A 24474-nucleotide genomic window follows, 5' to 3' on the forward strand; every position below is an offset into this window, starting at 1 on the left:
ACAGCCTTATACAAAAAGAGTTTTGATATTGTGAGAACATTCCCTGTTTACCTGTCATCAAGAACTTCTGAGCCAGTCTAATCTCGATTCTTCCACCAAAGCATCACCCAATTTTTTTGAGGCTCTGTGGAAATCAGAGACCACATTATATGCTGAATTTCTTTTTATAGCAGTTCTGAGTCTAATCAAATCTTGTTATTAACAAAACCAACAATACAAGTTTCAAAAAACACATTTCATGATTGCCCAAAGCCCAGAAATTGGGAAAAATATATTTATTTTATGTATTCTGGTTATAACAAATTGACAACACTCATCTACATTATAATGAAAAAGCAATTTTAATGATATTGTCAGTTTGTTAGAGCTCTAAAGGTCTCAGCAAAGCCTTCACTTCCTGTTCTGTCGTAGGAACGTCAGTTAGGTGCTGAAGAAAAGGGCGTCCATGGATGCAGGTGTGGTTGGCGCCACCCAGCTGCTGTTCCATCCGCAGGAGGGTTTCCTTCACATCTTCTCTAGATAAATTTGTAGGCAGCTGCCGGGTAAGTCGGACTGCTTCACCCTGTGAGGGAAAAAATTCGAATTAAATTAAACAGCAAAAATATCACCGTGATGCTGTGTTCATTTTGTACTCAGAGCAGCTCTCACTTGTAGATAGTTTGTGACTTTCAATGGCCTACACTCCCGCACAGTTCTGGCTTTCTTGTGAAGAACTGCAGTCAGGATCTCCCTGAGGTCCTCCACACCGAGGAAAGGCACGCAGTCTGCCATTGCTGTCACTTCCAGATGTCTCTCGGCTGATGTGACGCCTGGCCAAAATAAGCAGAAAACAAGGATTAATATACTCCAGACGCTAGTACTATCTCCAGGAAAGAATAATAAATAAATATTGTGGTTTACAGCCGAACTGTTGACCAAGTCAAACAAGCAGAGGGCCAAATGGAGTGTTAAATGACTAATAGAAGCCCCAGCAGACTGGAAGGAAGCTGTCTTGTAGGGTGGAAGAATGATGGCTTCTCATTTCACGAGGAAATACTGCGAATCATGCACAATTTATTATTTTTAATACACAACTTTGGATGGTAAAAAAAAAGAACAAACCCAGAGAGCCAGGGACAATTTGAAATATCTGTGCAGAGAAATACTGCAGGGTTCAAATCATTCTCTATTCTATTAAATATTTATATGAAAATAATAGCTTAAAACAATAAAATTACCTACGGCAGTAACACATTTACTTTATATTCAGATTTAATTTAAAATATCAGAAAAATTATACACAAGTTTTGGAGGATATTTTCAAGAATATAACAAAAACAAAAGAAACTCAGCAGATTTCGTGCACTGAAAACATCTTACATGCACCGCTGCCTTCAGTCCAAGCACACCCACAGAGGCTGGCAGTGCCAAATGAAAATTCCTGGAATTTTTTAAAGGGCAACCATTCTCATCACCTGCACACTGGGGTACAAACCTACTGTGAGACCACGCTGTCGGGCAGAGAGCCAATGTCAACTGAGGTGAACCATTCCAGCAACAAAAACAACCAATACTCACAGGACATTGTATACCCTCTGCAGGCAAATATTGAAGAGGTAACATCAAAGCATGGATGAACGAGGTTCAACTGAGGAAGTCATTCTACTTTACTCTGACATCATGTTTAAACATTTGCTGGGATAAATCCTCGAAGTCTTATTTAATAGTCTCATTTCTTTCGCTCATTTACAGGTCCACATTTTTATTCTCAGTCTCTATTAGAGTAGCTCTGAATGATTTACAGTTCAAAACAATATTTTGAACTGTAAAGTTGGGCTTGGTGCTGATGCTAAATTCATCTACTGCCTTAAACAAGACCCCATAGATTTGAACTACAGCCTGGATATAAAATAAAATATAAACATTCTGTGTCTAAAAAGTAAAGTCAACACTGACATGCCTTAAACCTGCAGTCTTTCCAATAGCCAGCAGGGAGCAACTCTTGACGAGCAACATTTTAGGAGCTGGTCTTACTTAAGGAATTTAAGGTGAGTTTAGGTGACGTGGAGGCAGAAGCTAAAGTAATATTCAGCCAATTGTTTTTCTTGAATATTAATAACCCTGTTTTTTGCCCCAATATAAAGACTTACACTGATGTTTTCAGTGTCAATAAGATTACTCATAGATTTTGGTAGTTTTTGTATTTTGCAGTTTATGGCCTTTACATTTAGTATGCTTGTAGTACACATTTGGTATACTATTATGTATTTTTGTGTGCCTTACTAGTCTACGCAACCACCATTGACTGTACTGTTGTTTGTCTTGGCCAGGAAACTCTCCCCAATGACAATGACAAAGGGATGCTTTTATAAAAGAAAGCCTCAAATCAGAAGTAACTGACCCTCTGGTATAACTCTCAAATGTGCACCTTAAACCAGATAACTTTTAAGCTGGAGTGGAAATGGCGTCTTACTAATTTAGAAGATCATCATTTAGTTTGGAAAAATAGTTTGTTGCACTACAATAAAATCCTCCATAAAGCTAGAACATCTTACTATTCATCAGATTGAAGAAAATAAGAACCCTAGGTTTTTTCACCACTGTAGCCAGGCTGACAAAGAGTCAGAGCTCTTCATGAATTTATTCACAAATAACATTTTAGCCATTAGAGATTAAATTATTTGTAACCATCTCATAGATGTATGGTAAACCATTTCTCTCTGATTCATTTTTCTGAGTTAACTTCAGTGATTACTTTCTCCTAATCATCAACGTGTCTCCTAGACCCCATTTCTACAAGACTGCCCAAAGAAGTCCTACCATTAATTACTGTTTTAGTCTTAAATATGATCAGTCCATCTATTACTGGATTACTTACTACAGACCTTTAGTAATTCACTAATTAAAGCTATCATTTGACCCAGCTGTCTCAGCAACTCAAGCTAAACAGAGAGTCTTCTTCACACACTAAGGTTAATTATGGAGTTCCACAGGGTTCTAGGACCAATTCTGTTTACATTACACAGAATCTATCTGTGTAATGTAAACAGTATAATTAGAAGGCACAGCATACAATTTCATTACTATGCAGATGATACCCAACTTTATCCATCTATGACGCTAGATAACACACACCAATTAGTTAAGCTGCAGGAATGTTTTAAAGATATAAAGACCTGGATGACCTCAAATTTTCTGCTTCTACAATGAGATAAAATTGAGGTTATTGTTCTCGACCCAGAAAAGCTTAGAAACAAGATTTTAAGCCGATACTTGATTAAAACCAATGGATAGTATTTCCTTGGCTTCCAGTAACACCGTGAAGAACCCTGGAGTCACTTTTGATCAGGATATGTCCTTCAAAGTTCATAATAAACAAACATGTAGGACTGCTTTCTGTCGCAGAGTAAGGGTGAAAAACTAGTCAATGCATTGATTACTTTTAGGCTGGACTACTATAACTCATTATTATCAGGATGTCCTGAAAGCTTCCTAAAAAGCCTTTAGTTGATCCAAAATGCTTTAGCAAGAGTACTGACAGGGACTAGAAAGAGAAAGAATTATTCTCCTATACTGGCTTCTCTTCACTGGCTCGAATTTAAAATCCAGAATGAATTGAACTGAAGTAAACACAATTATGTTTTTGATGAAGTATTTTCAGTATTTATATCAGACACATTAAGAGAGGCACTCAAACATACCTGAATAGAAACTAAAATGTGACCCAGGAGTTTTTTTTTTTTTTTTGTCTCTCTTCCCCCCCCTTCTCACCGTCTCTTCTCCCCTTGGGTTTTCTTTCTTTCTCTCCCCCTCTCTCTCTCATTCATTCCCCCTGTCCTATTTATTAAAAAAAAAAAAAAAAAAAAAAAAAAAAAAAATGACAAAGGATGAACTGAAGCTCTGCCATCACGTAATGTCGCATACTGCTGTTTCTGATGTCATTTAAAAAAAAAAAAAAAAAAAAAAAAAAAAAAAAAAAAAAAAAAAAGAAACTAAAATGTGAGGTTTCTACAACAGAAAAGGTGGTGGTAGAAATAAAACTTCCACAGGGAAGGAAAAAACTTTTAAAAACATTATTGTTAGGTCTCAGTGACCACTGAAAATTAGTTTAGATACTATTTGAATATCAGGACCACTTCCAAGTGCTGAGACTTGATTCTAGAAGGATTTTACTTATACCAAGATTACTGCATTATTTGGCTGTTAACATTTACCACAATATCTCACAAATTCTTCACCCTTTTCATTGTTGAAATGCATAAAGTTAAGTAATCAATCAGTAATTTTGGCAAGTTTAAAATGAACATTTGGAGGTTACTACTGAAAACTCTTAAAAAACAAAAACACTAGAATTGAGAATTTATTGTTTAACATGATAAACAACCTTGTGAAAGACTGGGTGTTTTTCATTTTACCCGCAGCTAATCCGACACAGAGAAACTCTGTCAGACATAATTGCCTGTAATCCCGTTACGGGGACTGTAGGTTTGACATTTCTAACTGCTGAACTATGACATTAACAAAAGCATGAGTCACAAAACAAGAAACTTCTTGCACACAACTTGTTTACTTAGTGGACTTTTTGTTTGCAATATTTACATTTTCCTCATGTAGCCTGGAGATTAATATTATTGAATTTTATCATCATCCTCATGATTTGTTCTTGTAATTTGAATTCTGTGGAGCTTCTGCTTTTATTTTTAGCACCCTCTATGGGTTATGTAGGTAGATTGCCAGGAGTGGTATTTATTTCAGGCTGATTGGATTTGTCAGACCCTGATGAAAGCTTAAAGTTGATATGTGTTGGTTTATTTTTTTCTTCCAAGCTGTTCAAAGAATAAAATTAATCTCTCTTTTTAACAGAAGCCAGAGTACCTGAGTGGTTTTCTGTGGTAATATCCTCATAAAATAATGTCAAGCAACTTTTCCTGGATTTATTCTTTGTACCTGGAGTGAGTTTGACTTTAAAACCATTTGCCACAAGCCTAGGATCAGAAAAGAAGGCGGCTCCATTCAGCTCCGGGCTTTGTTTCTCCATGCTGCACAAAGCCTCTGTGTATTCAGCCCCTCCAAGGCTTCTAAAAAAGAGAAAAAGAGGATTTTAACATACATACAAAAAACAAAGGTAAAAATGCTTCTTTCGTACTTAGCTCTCATATATGTGCATACATTTATACAAAGAAAGTGGCTGTGCACTTTGCTAGTGAAACGTGAGTGATACGTTACCCATCTGTTAACTGTATAGGGTTCTGCAGACTCGCTGCTGGAAGTATATTATTCTCTAGAAGTCTCTTAAACAGCAAAGCTTCCTCCACTCGAAATGGGTTTAACAACATGAGCCTCTGACCACATAAAATGACCCAGGCGCTCTGAGAGGCCAGCCGGTTTACAAGACGGAGGCCCTGCGGCGCTGCGCTGCTCTGGGATGAGAGGCGCTGAAGCTGCAGCCGCAGGGCAGCCACGCTGCAGGGGAGGGGCTGTGAGGGCTTAGGAGCAGGGTTCTTCATCTTCTTCTGAGGCTGAGCGGCGAAGAGCTCATCCAGCAGCTGCTGGTTGGACAGCGGGGCCTTACGTTTCTGACCCTGCATATGGCTCCTCACACCAGGCTCTCTGGGGCCCTCAGCTGAGGCCAACTTAGTCCTTTGTTCATGATGTTCCAGGTGTTTTTTTGCCTTCTCTTCATACCTGCAGAGTTAAACCAAGCCTTGTAATGGTAGTTATGGCTGTTTCTGCTATTAAATCAAAACCTCTTTTCTAAAAAGTGTGCATAAATGAAACAAAGAGAATGAAATGAGATCAGCATAAACGTGTATTTTTAGTTGAACATAGTGGAAAAACATGTCAAACATTGAAAAGTTGGGATGGGGCAAACAGAAGACTGTAAAAGAGGTGGTGGAGTATCTCACAACTAATGAGGTACAGGACTAGCCTGACTGGGTTGTTTTTTGTTGTTCTGTTTGTTTTTTAAAAGCATCCCTGAGCAGACAGGTCTTTCAGAAGTATTTAAGGGAGTATCTACAGATTGTTCATGAGTTCAACTAATTAGAAATAACTTTTCTTGATGAAAACAACAACAACAACAACAACAAAAACCCTTTTTTGGTCATATACAGTTAATAATATCATAAAAGATGGAAATGCAGAGCAGGGATGTCAGACTCATTCTGCTCATGACCAAACCAAGCCAGTTTAATCTCAAGCTGGCCAGACCAGTAAAATCATTATCTGGAACAGCTGTACATGTAATGAAGTCTGGATTCTGAACCATTCATTTACAAAACAGAGAAGAATAAGTGCAATTTGAACAATATTCTGTCTCAGTTTTTGATATTAAACAATTTACTGTGGTTACAAAGAAACACTACTTTGCTGTTATAAAGCAGGTTGTAGATAATGTCTTTATCTGAAAAAAGGCTGCAAAACTAACATAACAGACTGTAAAAAGCTCAAAAACTGTGCTCTGTCAATCTGAATATTTTGTACTTTGTGTGCCAGATTCAACACTTCAGCAGCTGGAGCTTTCAGCCGGATATAGTGAAATCTCTGCAAGTAGCAAAACTAAAAAACCAGTACCGAATGTTCACAGTATTCAGCCTTTGGAAAGTACATCATTAAAATCAGACGTGTGGTGGAAATCACTGCACATGCTCAGTAAAAAACAGGGTCAGTGAACACAGTTCACCACTTCTTCCATAAAAGTCAGTTAAAATTTATCCATATAAAGATAAAAATAAGATAAAAATGACCTATGATCTCTCTCGGGAGGAGATTTTCTCTCAAGAAGAAAATTAATTCTTGAACTATTTGCCTACACAATCATTTAAAGAGTGGTGAACTGGTCAAACAGTCAGCTTCTTTAGGATCCCAGCCTCTCTCTCAGTCTTTGAGAAATACCACATACTGTAAGCGATGAAAGCCCAAAATAAATGCTAAGAAAAGGTTTTCGCCCACACATTCTTACAGAGCAGCTCCGATCTTCTGAAAAACTTAGCTTCTCCAGGATGCTCTTTTTATTACCAATGACATTAGGAATTCACCTAACCAGCTCTGAGATATTTCATTTAAAAAAAATTGTATTTCCTTTTTTAGCATAACACAAATCATTGTAATCCGCTTTTCTTTACAATGTACACAGCATCTCAAGGATTTTTTTTAATGGGGTTATAAATTACATCATGAGTACCACTTTGTTCCCAAAGATCATGTTGAGAAGTTGACACCAGGGTACATTGGGTGCTTTCCTTAACAAAATAGTAATTTTATCAACTCCTGTTTCCATATACTGCATCTGAGCATTTGGTCTGATGCTTTACCGCCTCATTATTTAAATAGCATGTTTCACAAATTCATGTTAGCGTGCCACTTAAGTGAAAGGTGCAGAGTTATCTTATTTCACGGTTAAGACAGCAGTACAGTGAAACACAAGTCTGAACAGATGTCATTTTCCATATGCTCTTCCATACCTTATTAAAAGATCCTATAATCTGCTGATGCACACTTTCCAACCTTGCAATTACTTTAAATTGGTATGCAGCAATCTTACATAATTGGGTTCAAATGTTTGCAACACAGTGTAATGTAGTAGCTCAGCAGTTAGAAATCAAATTCTGACATGTACGAGTGCATCTGGGACAGTTTCTAAGTCACTAATGACAAATTGACAAATGACTGAAAAGTACTGCACACGTTTAATGCAAACCTTGAGCCAGGAGGATGACAAACTATTCTACCAATATTACCGTCACTGGAACAATAGGTCAATAATAGCTTAAGGGTTTAAATCCCGGCCAGGGAATGCATCCAGTAAGGGTTCCCCAGGCTAGGACCTGCCATGCTACTCAAGGTTACTTTGGAACATGATAAGAGACTTGTAACTGAAGCCACGCTAGCTCAGGCATCACCCGGATTAATAAGGTCTGGGTCAGGAACCAGGATATACTGATGAAAAGTGTGCTTTTGGAACAAGGCTATGGCATAAGCTGGCATGGGATGACAATAGGGAACTGTTGGAAAGATACTTTGAATGCAACTCCAGTTAAGGAGGAAAATGAATGGGAGAGTGACCCCCAAACTGGGAGAGTGGCTCCAACAGATTCCAGGAATGAGATGTCCAAAAAAAGCATAGTCCCAGGAACAGTAAAGATACTGCCCTAGACACTCAAGTCCCCAAGCCCCTGGTAGAGGAACTGAGATTGAAGGACAAACAAAGAGCACCCGGAGGGCAAGTGGGGAATTTTTTTAAATGTATATGCACATTTTATTTCCAAAAGTATTTGCTTGTGTACCTTCACACGCATATACACCTGAATGGCATCTCATTCTTAATCCACAAAGTTTATAATAATGTGGGCCTTTCATTGCTAAGATAACAACTTCAACCCTTCGGGGAAGGTTTTTCATAAGGTTTAGGAGTGTTTACTGGAATTTTTGGAAATTCTTCCAGAAACACATTTGTGTGGTAAGACACTGATGTTGGTTGAGAAGGCCTGGCTCAGTCTCCGCTCTTATTCACCCCAAAGGTGTTCTATTGGGTTGAAGTCAAGACTCTGTGCAGGCCAGTCAAGTTCTTCCTCACCAAAGTCAGTCACCCATGTCTTTATGGACCTTGCTTTGTGCACTGGTGTGCAGTCATGTTGGAGCAGGAAGGGACAATCTCCAAACTATTCCCACAAAGTTGGGAGCACGAAATCGTCCAAAATGTCTTGGTATTATGAAGCATTAAGAGTTCTTTTCACTGGAACTATGGGGCTGAGCCCAACTCCTGAAAAACAACCTCACACCATAATCACCCCCTCTACCAAACTTTACACTTGACACAATGCCAGTCAGACAAGTACTGTCTCCTGGCAACCAGCAAACCAAGACTCATCCATCAGACTGCCAGACAGAGAAGCGTTCATCACTACAGAGAACGTGTCTCCAATGCTTTAGAGTCCAGTGGTACCGTGCTTTACAGCATTGCATCTGACACTTGTGTTTGGTGATGTAAGGCTTGGCTGCAGCTCCTTAGCCATGAAAACCTTTTCCATAAAGCCCTCTATGCACATGTCAAGGCAGACGAGCTAATCTGAAGGCCATATGAAGCTTGGAGGTCTGTAGCGTTTGACTTGGTAGAAAGTTGGTAACCTCAGTGCTTTATGCCCCTCAGCATCTGCTCTATGGTTTTATGTTTTCTACCACTTTGTGGCTGAGTTGCTGCTGTTCCCAATCACTTCCACTTTCTTATAATACCACTAACAGATTACTGTGTATTATTTAGTAGCGAGGCAATTTCACGACTGGACTTGTAGCACAGGTTACATCCTATCGTGGTACCAAGCTAAAATTCACTGAGCTCCTAAGAGCGACCCATTCTTTCACAAATGTTTTCAGAAGCAGTCTGCTTGATTTTATACACCTGTGGCCATGGAAGTGACTGGAACACATGAATTCAATGATTTGGATGAGTGAATACTTTTGGAAATGTAGTGTGCAAGTATTTTAACCCTTTTTGGATGAATATTTAATGAGACTATCTTCTTATATCTTGTATCTTGCTGACAGGTATTTATATTTTATAACTTATTAAATAATGCGCATAACTGGCCAAGGACTGCAAAGAGAGGTAAGAGCTAAGGCAATTTTTTCATCTTTTTGTGCATTATCCTTTCAAATTCAAGAATAAAACTAAACATTTGCTTTTTTTTCTGTTTATTTATTTTAACATATCCGTCCTCATCTAACCTTCATTAATGCCAATCCTTTGACTCTGAGGGGAGCCGGGGTCAAACACAAATGCTCATTACCTCCATGTGTGCTGCGCCAAGTCTGCCCTTGACTAGCCAACTATGTGTCAGTCCTCATGCCACTTATGCGGTGTAAGTGTAGGTGAGATTTTTAAGTGGACAAAGGGACATGTGCGAGTCTAGAAATGGTCTCTAATTAAAATGGAGTGAATAGGAGTTTATATCAGTGAGTATAAATTAAATCAGTAGTTAATGCCTGTGTTTAGTCGATATGCATGGAAAGAGAAAACAAACTTGAAGCTTTAATTTGCCAAATTTAAATAGAAATGAGATGTGACCCTCTGGACAGACCAAGAGGGGACATATCATCATTAGGAATACCTGTTGCACTACGGAAATCTATGTTACCTCACCCACTATTAGGCAAAGTTGTGTGGAAATTAGAAATACAGCTCGTATCAATAAAATTTCCACAGCAGGCCTCTCACATGCAAATGGCAGGTCAGACTTTCCTCTCTTCCATCTCTGCCTTGCAAATAACAAGAGATGGAAACTCAGAAAGGTGAAGGTCTGGAAACTCACTTCTTACGGTCTTCCTCCCTCAGATTTTTCCACCTCTCATGGATAGCGACGCTGATGTCCTGCAGGCTGGCTGTGGGTTTCTCTCTCAGGACCTCAGCTCTGGCTTCCTTCTCAAAAATAGTGACAGGAGACAGCGGTGCCCTCATGGTGCGGTTGCTGATCATGTCATAGGCTGTCAGGGCAGCTCGCTTCTCCGTGATGGCATTTAATGTCTTTTTGCTTGAGCTGCTCTCACTCATGGCCTCATCTGGGACAGAGTGATTCTGCTTTGTAGGTCGATGAATTATGACAGGCTGCAGGGGTTCTCCTGATACCGGGTCAGTAAGAGCGGTCCCCCGGCTCCAGTCCTCAGCTGAAATTTGGACTTTGCTTATAGTTGCAGCTGTCATTTTATTGTCCACAAGTCTCTCCGGGGATTTGCTTGCTGGCTTTGTCACCGTCTGAGACATTTCATCATCATAAAGAGAAAAGTTAGACTCAAGATCAGCTGGAATCTGGTTTACAATCCAGTCATCTGCTATAGAAGAAGAGGAGCTGCAGTTTGAGGCCTGGCGGTCCAGCGAGGTGTCAGCACTCGATTGTTTGGGTCCGTCTCTGGGGACGCTATCATTGCTGTGACTATTCTCTGCATTTCGTTCACTGTCAGCCTGCAAAGGACTAGATGGCGAAGGAAATGGCTCAGAGCTGAGGTGTTTGTCAGCTGGGAGATCAGCGTTAGGCCGAAATCCATAGAGAGAAACCAGCAATGCCTCTATTGCAGTCAATACAGTCTCCTAAAAAACAGATGACAAAAGGTCAATTTCCTTTCTCAGGAATCTCTACAGCCAAACAAATAAACTACAACTCACTTTGATTAAGTTTGAGCTTTGTGGTTACCTTGTTATGAAGAAGAACCTGAGTCTTGTCTGGTGTCAGATTAACGTCCACCGATGAAGGTGGAACAGAAATTTTAAGCATAAGGGTGGGATATCGATTTCTGGCTTGGTCGTCTGCATACTGAGCAGTATAGTGCTGACGCAACAGCTGATGGCCAATCACAAAAAAATAAAATTTGCAGAGAAACAAATAAACAAAAAGTTTTTAATCCATAAAAATGTATTTATTGATTGTTTTATTCAAAATGAGTTTACCTTCATTATTTCTTTGTGCTGGACTGGCCGGTTGTTGACAAATATAAATGTTTTGTCAGGGTTAGATGTGCTCGTAGAGGAGTAATCAGCTCCAGGCTTTGGGAAAAAGCCCTCCAAAAGAATCTGAGAAAAAGAAAAATTAGTTATCCAACACAAAGAAGGCTAATAAGAAAAGGCATGCCATGCATTAAAAACTAGAAATAAGTCAAACAGGAATAAAAATCCAAAAAGAAACAAAAGCACTATAACATCATTCATCTATTTTCCACCGCTTGTATAGGATGTACAGCAGTCTAAATAAAGATCTTGCTCTTCCCATTACCTCCCCAAGCTCTTTCAAGGTGATATGGAGATGTTCCCATGCCAGATGAGGGCGATCGTGGCTCAAGAGTTGGGTGTTCGTCTTGTAATCGGAAGGTTGCCGGTTCAAGCCCCGGCTCAGACAGTCTCGGTCGTTGTGTCCTTGGGCAAGACACTTCACCTACTGCCTACTGGTGATGGCCAGAGGGGCCGATGGCGCGATATGGCAGCCTCGCCTCTGTCAGTCTGCCCCCAGGCTACAACTGTAGCTGCCTTCACCAGTGAATGAATAGTGGTATTGAAGGGTCCCAAAAAGCGCTATATAAATGCAATCCATTAATATTATTATTAGATGAGATACATAATCTCTCCAGTGTATCACTGGTCTGCCCCAAGATCTTATACCAGTTTGGACATGTTACAAAACACCTCACTTAAAGGGGGTTTACAATGCTAACTGGTCAGATGCCATCTGGCTCTTTTCAGTGCGGAGGAGCAGTGACTCTACTCTGAGTTCCCTTCAGAAGAAGCTCACTTTTGCCATCTTATTCTTTCAGCCATCTATTGCTTGTGGCCAGGTGAAGGTAAGACCAACCAGGTTTAAGACATTGGCTTCACTTTTCATAAAGTCTCTCCTCACACTGTGGCAGAGGAGCACTAAAGCCACATTTCCATTTCGTCTCTCTCTAATTCTGCACAATTCTGTTGTCCATATATTAAGGTTATGATATTTTACGGGTTAAAATGATCAGACTCATAAAAGAGGACCAAAGTTCCCTCTTCTACATGCAGGCCTGTTTTTGGTGTTCAGCATTTTCCCATTAAAACTCAGCATCATACATGATGACCTTTCACCCAAAATCATGCCAGAGGAGGTCCTAATGAGCTAAAATCGACGACTCAGCATAAACCTCAACAACTGTACTTAAAACTCCATTATGAATGCAAGCTAGTAAGAAATTATGGAAAACTATTAATGTTCAGCAGATCGCGAGGAGTCAACAGCTATGCTTGTTTCCACATGGTCTCAGGCTCATTATTAGCAGCAGCGCACGCCAATGAAGTTAATAAATGAACTGCTGTTTCAGGTCAGGGCACACATGCGTTTCTCCATTTCTGCTCATTAGGGTCACTTTATGAGTGTACGAATGGCACCTCTGGCCCTAAAGGGCCTCGGCTATGTGTAGTCAAGCTGGCAAAAAGCGAGTGTCACATTTTGTTCTGCAGAGGAACAGCTCTTACAGCTCTCCCCTAGCGAGGCTGGAGAAATTGTCAACCCGGTCCCCTTGATCACTGAAGCTTTGTTCTTAGGGACAAGGTGGAGAAAAGTTCCCTTTCATTGCTACGGGGAGTAAGAGGAAAAGGTGAAAGGTTGTTCTCATAACCGGGAACCAAGCAGGAAAATAACAACAACAAAGGGGAAAATGAGAGAGAAACAGGGTGAAAAGGGCTGCTCCATATCTGTCAGAATAGATTAGTTTGGAGCCTGACAGCAGGTAGGAGCCACATGACACCTACCGTGACCAAGCAGAAAGTTACAGCTCGACGGTAATTCAATTACAATCTGCAGAGCAAAGCTTAGCTAACAAAAATCACTCAGCCCTCATCAGGAAAGAACTCAAGAGAAAAGGGCAAAGAAATTGTTGGCCAGCCACCAACTGACCACATTTGCTGGCTTGAGCCCAGGCGTTCATGATGAGGTTATTAGCTCACAATCGAGTATAACGTGCATGCTCCCATTTGCTCTGCAGAAATTATCCATCATATCCAGGCATTAAATGTAGTATTGGCAGCTAAGCCTAAGGTCCTAAGGTCGTAATCATTAATCATCACCAGTGCAGATCTGGTTATTTTTAACTTGTTTTCAAATATTTTCTTAGGTTTTTGAGCGCTAGTGTTGCATAACATTAGCAACACTGACTCTAAGAAGTCCTGTTATGCATGCTGCAATGTTACACAATATTTTAACTGATCTGGATCTCAGGATGTGTTTGTTGACATCAAGCTTTCAAGGTGAGCGAGGGGAAATTGTGCTTTTCGAACACAAACGTCTGCGTAATGAAGGGCAACGGGGCCACAGGAGAAACAGCATGAGGTTCTAGCAATGAGTAGATGTGTGCGCTTGAGGCGGGACAGGGGCAGTGTGCAGATCTGAACTCATGACAATCGTCCGTCAGGGTTCTGTGCACTTCATGCCGTCTCTTTTGTTGCAATATTAAAATGTGAATTTGGGACACAAAAGGGTTAACAACCGTTTGTGTTCATCTTGCAGAATCGCTCAGCTTTTCTCCAGTTTCTACAGCTTCCCCTTAACTAACCTCCGGTTGCTCCTGGTGATGGTGGCAAGGGATCAAGTTGGCAATAGCACCGGGCCCCAGCGTGGCGAGGAGGGCGCTTCTGTTATCGGCCACTTTGGCCTTCTGCCAAAGGACCACCTGGAACGAAATGACACCCGTCCACCTCAATGAGTCCTCGTCAAGGTTATTACAGTTTTTATTTATTAGCTTTGACAATTTAATTTTCGATGTGACACATTTTTAAAGTGTTTTGATATTTTTTAAGTGCTATAGTCTGTGTTTTGGTCTTTCCTATAAAACTGAATTTTTGTCAGGGCTGAGGCTCAAAAAGGTCAGAAAAAACGTAGGAAAAGAAGAAACAAAGGAACCTTTGGTAAAATACACATATATGCACATAACAATATAGCCAAACAATAAAGAGTAATGAAACAGGAATTCGTAGTTAATTTAGTCTTGCAGGGCCAAGTTGCAGGTTGTCCAATGGTAGTTGGAAAAGACAGAAAAAGAAGGAAAAGCAAAATAGGTCCACTGTACCAAAAAGCAAGTTTCATCGACAATCACACTGTATAAACCCCCTAATGCTGTGAAAACGTTTAACATAATGTAGTAATTAAAGCTTGGACAAAAATTAAAATAAATAAATAAATTTAAAAAGATTTCCCCACATAAATTTCTAAATGTGTAAATTTTTCAAATAAGTAATCAAGAAAAAAACTCAATGCTGTATTTTTAGCAGCACCACAGTTCAGAAAATATTTTAGGTGCAAAATATGTTAACATCAGTATGTGTCTACCAGTGAATTTATCTCCTGGGTGTTGATTTCTAAAAGCACACACTGTGTTGCAGGACGTGTCTCAGATATTAAATTAAAGTTGGCACCTATAAACGGATAACTCCTGTAAACAGTTCCTGAAGAAACTATGAAACATGACACAAGCCAAATGGCAGAGCTGGAGATAAAGGATAGGGGGCAACTAAGTGCTGATTGCACAAAATGGGTTCAGTACCCTCCCCTGACGAACTCCAAATTGATTTCTATGAAAGCTATATGGTGGTCGTGTGCTCCCTTCCCTGACCTGCACCGCCTACACACTTCTGTGTACAAACTGGCTGCAGCCTGAAACTGAAGCAGAGGTCAAGTCCGCAGCTGCGATCAGCAACTTAACTCAGGCATTATAATCACCCAAATCGCAGCCACAGTCAGCTGTATTTGTGTTGGGGTGCCTGATGGGTAAGAGACGAAAATGTCTATGTAATGAAACAAGTAAAAATAGCTTAAATTTGGAGTTGTGGTGAACAGGAGATCACACAACAAACTCTTCTGCATTGCGGATACTCCTGACCACTCTATTCACAGAAAGCAGCACTTTCTCCAGGACTCTGCTCCACTACTACAGGAACATGCAATATTTCTTTTTAATTTACTTTTTATTTATTTCCTTGTCTTGAGTGTAACCACTGGTTTGCACTTTATTGTGAACCCTCTGTATTTCCATCCATGAAAACATCTCTTGATTGTAGACTTTGACTTTGTGTCAAATGATACATCCACCTCCTCATCTAACCTTCTTGACTTCGTACGATGTTATGAAATTGTATTTCTTAACCATAGAAATTATTCTGTGCTCAACCACACTTGTCTTCTGTAATCTTTCAGCCTTTTCGGTGTTGCTGGGCTGGCTGGTGTATTAGTTCTTTTTAAGCCACTTCTATAGCTTTTGTTCTCTCTAATAGATGGATTTTGGTTTTTCAGCCTATCGATGACTTCATTCACTAGCATCTCATTGGATCTCATATTGGCAGTTTCAGTAAAAAGCTACCAAATGCAAGCACTTAGAATACTTTCAGATATTTGGTCTTTTTGGACTGTCATGAAATAATGAGGGAATAGGCCTCACCTGTTCCAATACTTTTCTTAAATCCCCATTTTCCCTTCATACAATGTAATGTGTACAGAGGCAAAGCTCCAAAAAAGAAAAACATCCTGGTCCAAAAACTGCATATAGTGCTTTTTGGATCATATTTTTCCGACATATTGTCATCATACATTAAAAATACTAACTCTTACATGATTCTACATATGAGAACCAAGAGTTTTGTTCCATGTTGTCATACTTTTACCTATTTAAGCCATCCATCCATCCATCCATTCGCTTCCGCTTATCCTTTTTCAGGGTCGCGGGGGGCGCTGGAGCCCATCCCAGCTGTCATAGGGCGAGAGGCAGGGTACACCCTGGACAGGTCGCCAGTCCGTCGCAGGGCCAACACACAGGGACAGACAACCATTCACACTCACATTCATTCGCACATTCACACCTAGTGGCAATTTGGATTATCCAATTAACCTATCCCCACAAGCTGCATGTCTTTGGACGGTGGGAGGAAGCCGGAGTACCCGGAGAGAACCCACGCAAACACGGGGAGAACATGCAAACTCCACACAGAAAGACCCCGGCCTGATGTTGGAATTGAACTCAGGACCTTCTTGCTGTGCGGCAACAGTGCTAACCACCGTGCCACCGTGCTGCCTATTTAAGCCATTTTTTAATATTTTTTAAATCATATTTTATTGTCCCCTTTAGTTCTCAATTAAGATGTTTTATTTTGCTAGACTTACTAAACTATGTATTCTGATTTTTTTTCTTGTGTTTTTATTTCTTTTTTGATGTTTTATTTACATTTTTACTTAAAAAAAATCTTCTTGTCTTTTGGGACATTTTATGTTTTGAAATAGTTGAAATAGTATTTTACTCTATTTCTCCATGTTATCTTACTTTATTTAAAAATGGTCACCTTTTTTTTTTTTTTTTACTGCAACACAGGCCTTTCCAAATTTGGGGAATAAATTACTAAATATCTAAAATGGTACACTTCTAAATTATATAAAAAAAGACCAAACACGTCTCTGGTCTAAAACCAAATATCCCACAAAATGACTTCTTTTTACTTTTCAGTTTTTCACGCTGGAAAACATGCAACCTGAATATAACTAATGAGAATTAATAACTGTTGTTAGGTCAGTGTTTATTTATGATCCATCTCTTCACAGTTAATTAAATGACATTAGACATTGTGAAAGATGATATATTACTTAAGTACACATGTTATTTATGTTCAGTTAAGCTTGTGTTAGTCAAACTCATCCAACAATCAAATTGCTACCATTTGCTAAAAGAGCCAAACAAACGGCAACACATGTTAGGGATTCACGCCTCTCAGAGCATCGATGTTTGCTCTTAAAGTAATTTGAACTATAGCATTCCCTGCAAGCCCAAACAATGATGTCTGCTACATCATGCTGTAATGTTCATGGATGCACTTGGTAACATTTTTCTTGCAGCAGCATCCAGAGGCACTGTGGCTTCAAGGCTGTAAATTGCCCCCAGACCAGGCATGAATTCAGTCCCTGGGTCTGGATTAATTTGTGAGTTTTCTTGAGAAAATCAAGATGACATTTCACATGTTTTTTTTAAATTAAATGTTATATGCATTTGTGAAGTGATGACGCAAAGTATTTTGCAATCAGGGCTGCTGCCTGATTAAAGTAAATATCAATCACAATTATTTTGGTAACTCTGGCAATTACAGTAATTTTTCTTAATGCAAAAAAACCCAAAAACAAAACAGCCGTAGATAAGAGTGAGACAATAACCCTGATAAGACACAGACAGTGCAGGGAAAGGCATACAAAAACGTCAGAGCCTTTGTACTAGGAATGAAATGAGAATCGATATTATGATTATTTAACACAATCATTCTCAGAAAACAACAGTGGATTTATTAAACTTTGAAAAATAAATAAAAGCATTAATATATTATTATTAGACTTCCATGAGCTTTAATTGTAATTCAACTAAATAAACTCAACACTACATGAATGCAGTAAATCTGCTGCAGGCTAGTGGGAATGTGGCAGGGAGTGAATCTGGAATTTTGTGATCAGGGGAAAAGTAAAGGAAACGGATGTGCTAAAAGCTAAAGCGAGAAAATGATTGGAAAACTGAATGTAGCACAATAATGTTTTGATCTATATTACCTTCTTTCAGTAAAAGGTGGAGGGTAAAAATATAGCTGAAATTAAAATTCAATTAACTGCACAGGTAAAACAGACCTTCCAAAAAATCCCTGAACTCAGATCCAGATTGACTCCAAAAGCCCCACTTCTGGTCGAAATTTTAAGCAAATTTCTTCATAAATGTTTAAGTAATCTTGCTACCAAACAAATCAATCAATCAAACAAATATTAGAGCTCTCTCACTTAATGACATTTACCACTAAAAGGGATCCTCAAATATGCAGATCATGCTCCCCTTAAATTGTTAGACATGTTGTCTAACAATTTAAGGGTTGTGTGTTTGTCATTCACAGAGGTTTTGTTTCAGCAATTAGTTGCATTAATTATACTATTTTGATCACCATCTGACAGACTGTTGCATCACAAGTATTTGTAAAATGTCTGCAGGTTTTATTGTACATCATCTAATCCTGTTTAAAGATTCTCAATCAAACATTTCAGAACAAAAGATTGAGTTCGAGTTTCTCAGATGTGACGTTTTTATTAGTTTCATTTATTCTATGTCACCATTTCTTTTGTATCTTTTGGTTTTGGACTATTTTACTTATTTATGTACCTTGAAGCCAACACGGATCAAAATCTCTTTTCTTTCTCTTTAAGAAAAAGTACAATAAATCGTACAAAATAAGTCATTCAAAAGAGATACGTTAAGATTTTCTGACATTACTAGAACCAAAAAGGATGAACATAAAAAATAATAAGGCAATTAATCAAAGCTTGAGCTGTTTCTGTTTAAACTCGGCTGTTTGAACCTTACTGGAAACAAATATATTCTTTTGCATGTTTTTATTTTAAGTTTATTTATTAATGAGTGAAATTTTTATCAACCTAAATGTAGAAAATGTTCACTAGTCTTGCAGTGTTTCGGTTCGTCTTTCTCGCCTTGATAAAATCTTTAGTGTTTCTGGAGCGCCTGTAGAAGCTAAATGAAGATTTTCCATCACACGTTAACAATTTCACAGCTCACCGACTCGCATTAGCACTGACAAGAAACCAGCAGGAGGCCAGAGACAATTTCTGTCTTCAAACAGGTCGGCCAAGCTCCTCGATATTTTCCTGTAATTGTCCGTTTACACATCTGAGGACACAACCACAAGGACAAAGGGCAAAAGATGCCCGAACATCTTACAGCTGTAAGGAAATCTGGATGGAAAAAAGAGTTTAATGGCTTTATTACTTGGCTCTCTCTTCCAGTATTTAATAAATTTTTTGTTTGATTTTTGTTAATCCCCCAAAATGGACCAATATACTACTCAATAAAAAAATACACTTGTGCATTAAAACTAAAACACATTACTTAATGCATTGCATTGTCTTTGCACCCCCCAGATACAGTAGGAGGAGTGATAGTAATGGCATTAATCAAAATAGTGAAGACAACTTAACTAACTGACAATCTAACAGTATCTAACAGTAATCCTAAAGAGGTTTTCAGAGTCTTGATACATGTCAGTGTTATCAAGATGGCTACAAAACAGTACATTTATTTTCAAATCCTTAATTTAATCAGTCTGTCTTACTGAGAAAGAGAACTCTTTATCAATAGAGACCTGTGTATAAAAAAGGTAAACAACAACACAGAGAACACACACATGCTGTGTTTTCATATCTTTGTGGGGACATCTAATTGACATAATGCTTTCCCTAGCCACTTACCCTAACCATCAAAAAATGAATGCCTAATCCTAACACTTAGCCTACACCTAACCGTAACCTAATTCTAACCCTGACACTAAAACCACATTTTGAGTCTCAAAAATGCCTTCAAACTTATGGGGACTTATGGGGATTTTGTCCCCATAAGGGCTGTTGGTCCCCACAAGCATAGTAGACTTCCAATTTTTGGTCACCACTAAGATATGTAAACATGGTCTCTCTGACACACACAACCACTCTCACACTCTATACATGGTCACAAATAAAGTGAAAGAGCTGCAGATACAGCAGCTAGTTGCATCTATAGTCCCATCACACATACATGCCATATTAATATATAAAAAACTGAAGGGGATTTTCAGCTAAAGGGAATGTCATCTGAAGGCTAAGGCGGACACCTAGTGGTTGCATCAAGCTAAAGCTTTAAATCAGGGTGTTTGTATACAAAGGTGTTGTGTTTTTTTTGTAACCACAGTGGAATATGACTGATACTCATCTCTATCTTTACTTGTATAAGCGTCTTAATCACTTCCTGGCCAAACTTGCGTGTGACATTAATCTCCAGTAAAGCAGTAAAGAGTAATATGGTGTGACTATTAGGGAAAAGTGCAATGTTACTATTTCTGTGGTCTTAGTTTTGAACTGCCTGCTATGGGAATGGATCCATGTTACTTCAGAATTCATAAGTTTGCTGTTTGAATCAAGCTTCAAATTGGATTCCTCCATCAGCAGATGGAGGAGTCAAATACCACCCTCTACCACCATCTGCACCACTTATTGGACAAGCTTACTACAATACAATACCTTAAGTTCTTTATTGCATTATATTTTGATTTTTATTCATTAAATACATCTTTCTTTTTTCTATTTAATTGTAATAATAATAAGGTGCAATAATAACAATGTGCAATAAGCATACACTTATTCTTCTATTTGTGTTGTGTTGTGTTTTCAATTTCATTGTACTATTGTATTATGTATGACTGTGAAATGACAATAAAGAGTTATCCTATCTTATCTTATCTTATTTAGACCTATTTTATTCTGTTATTTTTTATTTATTTTATTAAGCTTCTTTACTTAACAGTTTTAATTTGTCTTGGTATATAAATCTATGTTGCTGTTTTTCTTCTTTCATCAATCTTTCTTTTTCGTTGTATTTTTATTTGCATTTTTTGTGGCTTTTTTTTAAATTACTTTAATATCTGGTGTGTGCTCTGCCTTGCCTGTATGTACTAGCACTTTGTTTTTAAAGGTTGTATATAAGTAATGTTTATTTCTCTTCTTAAGTTGTGTGGACGAGTTACTGACCTTATTGTGAACGAGCATGAGTCTCAGCTCCGGTTTGATAATGGCGTAGGCCATCAGCAGATCCTGCACCTTCTTCAGCTCCTCTTTGCACTTCTTGGTAGAAGAGAAACACTGACGTCTCACTGGAAGGTTCTTAAAAAGTTTCATTACACTCACTGTCGTCCCTGCAAAAGAAACAGAACAGAGTAGGTGACCTAAAATTATATTTTCATGCAACAATTAGAGTTGATAATATGGCAGACAAAAAAATTGCAAAAATTAAAAGTATGTACATAAATAAAATACTAAATGTATTAACACACCAAAAATAGCCTAAAAATTATATCTAAAGTAAGCTTAAAAACTGATGTAAACTGACATTTGTTTTCACTTGTTCTTGTATTTTTTTTACCTTTATTAAACTCGTCCATTGATTTATATTCCTGTTTTATTATTCCATCATTAAAGGACACTTTATACAATTAAACAATAAATAGAGTAACTAAACAGAGTATTTGTGTAATAGTAAATCTACTATGTTTTGCACAGTTATGGATGCAGACTTGCATTTTCCAATTTAACACACAATAAACAAGTGTACTTGTGTGATAGCATCACTGATTTATTATTTCCTATTTTTATAGATTTCCCTATTTATTTTTCTTTTTGTTACACATAACGAAGAAGAAATCCTTAAAAGAAGATTAAAAAGAAAATAGAGAAATAAATACACTTGAATTACTTCTATTTTATTTTTCTAAAGCAAATATAATCAAGTTAATCAATAAATGCACTAATCAATTAATTTCAAAATAAACTGGAAGTTAAACAGAGAGGAGAATAAGGAGAAAGTTTTTTGTTTTTTTTTTAAATTTTGGTCCTCCATACAATCAATGTATTATTATTATTTATTTTTATCTTTCTTTATTATACTCCAATTTTTCCTGACCTTTGCTCTTCTCTATAGCGTTTACCTTACTGAACTATTTTTGGTTTGTCATATTTCATTTTAATTTTTCTTATTGAGCTAACCTATTTAAGAACTTTTGTGATGGGTGGTGTTTGATGTTTTTAAATTTTTATATTCATATTTCCATAAAAGTAAAACACTTCTATTTTTCCAATAATAATTCACGAACAGCACTGTTTATAATGTGTCTGCTGGCTGATTTTGTAAACATCAATATTAAGTTTCCTGTTCACCGGGATTAAAATAAATTCTGCCCTCATATCTGAAGCAACTTAATTTTCGTTTTTTAGATATTTTTTAAAAAGGAAGTTTTCCTTGTTGCTCTGCTGTCTGTGCCGTACCTTGACCTAAATGAGACGGCTTCTGGGAAACAATTTTCCCTGTCAAGTCCATTGTGTACTGGGTGCTGATTTCATCCTCCTCTGTCTTTGTGGTAACAGCCACCTGAAGGGAAATGACACAAAACTTCAGTTTAGCCACAGTGAGGTGTCAGCGGCTGTAATTTACACAGCACGAGTGTTTGAGTTTTAATAGAACACCTCAGCCACGGCGCAAATGGAACCCAGCGCCTCCCCTCTGAAGCCGTACGTTTCCAGATGCTCCAGGTCTTCATGTCTGCAGATCTTTGAGGTGAAATGTCTCACAGCCATCACAGGAGTATCTACAGTTTTGATTCCTTGCCCATTATCACGAACCTCTACGCGGTCCAGGCCAAAATTTTCCTAAAATGTCAATAAAAGTAGTGCAACATGAAGGGAAATCAAACTCAAAGCTGTTACGATCTGAAGAGTGACTGCAGCAGCAGTCAAAATGCTCTAATATTAATGATTTATTTTCACTCACATCATTATTCATAATCATTGCATCATTAATGTTAAATAAATATGATAATAAATTCAAGTAAAATACACTAACAGGGGTAATTAACTGGAGGAAATCAGACTGGTTACTGCATTTGCTTCTGCATGAATCAAGGTTTTTAAATAAATTAATTTTTTTCCCCTGTAACATTAGCTGTAATTAAGTACTTTACCAGTTTAACATCAATGCTTGAAGCTCCAGCATCCAGGGAATTCTCGATCAGCTCTTTGACAACATTCACCACAGACGTAATGACCTGGGAGCTGGACAGCAGACGCACAGTGTCCGGGGGCAGCTGCTTCATGACTACAGTTATCTGCTAAGGTGAAACATCTGGATTTAGTGGCACATCTAGTCACAAGAATAATAGGAGAATAGCTGGCCAAGGGATAGCCCTTATAAACATGCTCCTGATCTTTCTTTTGATCCCTTGCAATAGTGGGTGACACCACATATTTGATTCGGCAGAGTATTATCCTGGATGTCCCCAAAAAGAGGATTTGTGTCCTCTGACCAATTTTATTGAATGTAATATTTATATGATCTTGGTTATCCACATTTTCAGTGGTGTCAGACTGCTTTAAGCTCATCAGATACATGCAATCTGCGCTGAAGTGGGGTGGACAAGTTCATAAAATTGTACACAAACATATAAAGAAAAACGTGTCCAAGTATTTCCCTTTCTTTCAGTGTACAATACAAGAATATTCTTCAGTTTGTCGACACTCACTGTGTATTAGGGGCATGCATGATTCAAACTTTTTTAGTTTATTGAAGTCACTAATTAGATTTATTGTATTTATGTGATTTTTAAAAATCAGGAATCCTGTACAAAAATCTCAACCCAGAAACCTGCAGGTTACTCCCTAACTTCTTACACCTCCAGTCTTTATTTTAGCTGCCTGCTCAAACACAGCGGGCCATCCCATGTAAGTGTTTATGAGTTCAGTCTCTTAACTTCTCTACATGAAACCCAAAGAAACGCTGAACCAGCTTCAGTGGACCCTCCTGCAGTTAAAATCTATACATGGAAATAAGAGCAGATATTTCAAGGGGACATTTTATCTACATTAATTAACAACTCTGCCTTGATGACTGTAGACGGAATCCTTAACTTTTCAGGCGCTTCTGCCAGAAATACTCGTTTACTGCTGCTGATTAAAGAAATAGTATTTACGGTTTGTAAAATTGGCTGCTCCTTGATACATGAAAACGTCCTTTTATATCGATGAATTAGTGATCACAGCTAACAGTAATTTACCAGTAAAGGCAGTCAAAAAAGCAACGGCACTAAGATATATTCACTTCATTTAAGGCACAATTTATCCACATTTCTTTAAACACAAAATGAAACTGTACTTTAAGACTAGCTAACTGCTCTCCACACCTCCTTTAAGCTGCTCAGACTTGCTAGCTCAGATTTAAATTTCAATTTTAGTTCAAACTTACGTACAGATGTTACAAAGCCATAATTAGCTCAATAAAGCGGCTAAATAATACTAACATAAAACTGCTTCTCTGCTTCAATCGTTCATAACAACGGACACGGAGAACCACAGGCGGAAGTTACTGTTTTCCCGCCCTCCACCCTTCGCTGCATATTGATTG

The 24474-nt window shown here is 38.2% G+C and overlaps 1 protein-coding gene across 6 annotated transcripts; it reads right to left on the reverse strand.

Annotated features, from left to right (window-relative positions):
- Positions 1-260: 260 nt before the first annotated feature.
- On the reverse strand, positions 261-24463 carry pms1 (PMS1 homolog 1, mismatch repair system component). Of its 6 annotated transcripts, none has more exons than XM_004559135.3 (13): positions 24371-24463; positions 23039-23185; positions 22545-22727; positions 22347-22449; positions 21057-21220; positions 14035-14151; positions 11417-11539; positions 11163-11309; positions 10287-11059; positions 5206-5664; positions 4927-5057; positions 649-809; positions 261-562 (listed from the first exon to the last, which is right to left on the reverse strand). In XM_004559135.3, exons 2-13 carry the CDS (start codon positions 23168-23170, stop codon positions 362-364), a joined length of 2694 nt encoding a protein of 897 aa, XP_004559192.3. In that variant the 5' UTR covers positions 23171-23185; positions 24371-24463; the 3' UTR covers positions 261-361. The 6 variants fall into 6 exon arrangements, with proteins under 6 accessions (XP_004559192.3, XP_004559194.3, XP_004559195.3 ...); XM_004559137.3 differs by having other exon boundaries at positions 23039-23182; positions 24371-24444; XM_004559138.6 differs by having other exon boundaries at positions 23039-23182; positions 24320-24435.
- Between the last annotated feature and the right edge of the window lie 11 nt (positions 24464-24474).

This window comes from Maylandia zebra, linkage group LG16 (assembly GCF_041146795.1).
Source record: "Maylandia zebra isolate NMK-2024a linkage group LG16, Mzebra_GT3a, whole genome shotgun sequence".
NCBI lineage: Eukaryota > Metazoa > Chordata > Actinopteri > Cichliformes > Cichlidae > Maylandia > Maylandia zebra.

What these genes read in the sequence shown, in the direction of transcription:
- pms1 (XM_004559135.3), bottom strand. Translation starts at nt 23,170, where the DNA reads ATGAAGCAGCTGCCCCCGGACACTGTGCGTCTGCTGTCCAGCTCCCAG. An exon ending in GCCGTCTCATTTAGGTCAAG is followed by an intron (nt 21,221 to 22,346) that starts GTACGGCACAGA and finishes TTTCTTTTGCAG; the next exon opens with GGACGACAGTGAGTGTAATG. An exon ending in AAGTCACAAACTATCTACAA is followed by an intron (nt 563 to 648) that starts GTGAGAGCTGCT and finishes TTTCCCTCACAG; the next exon opens with GGTGAAGCAGTCCGACTTAC.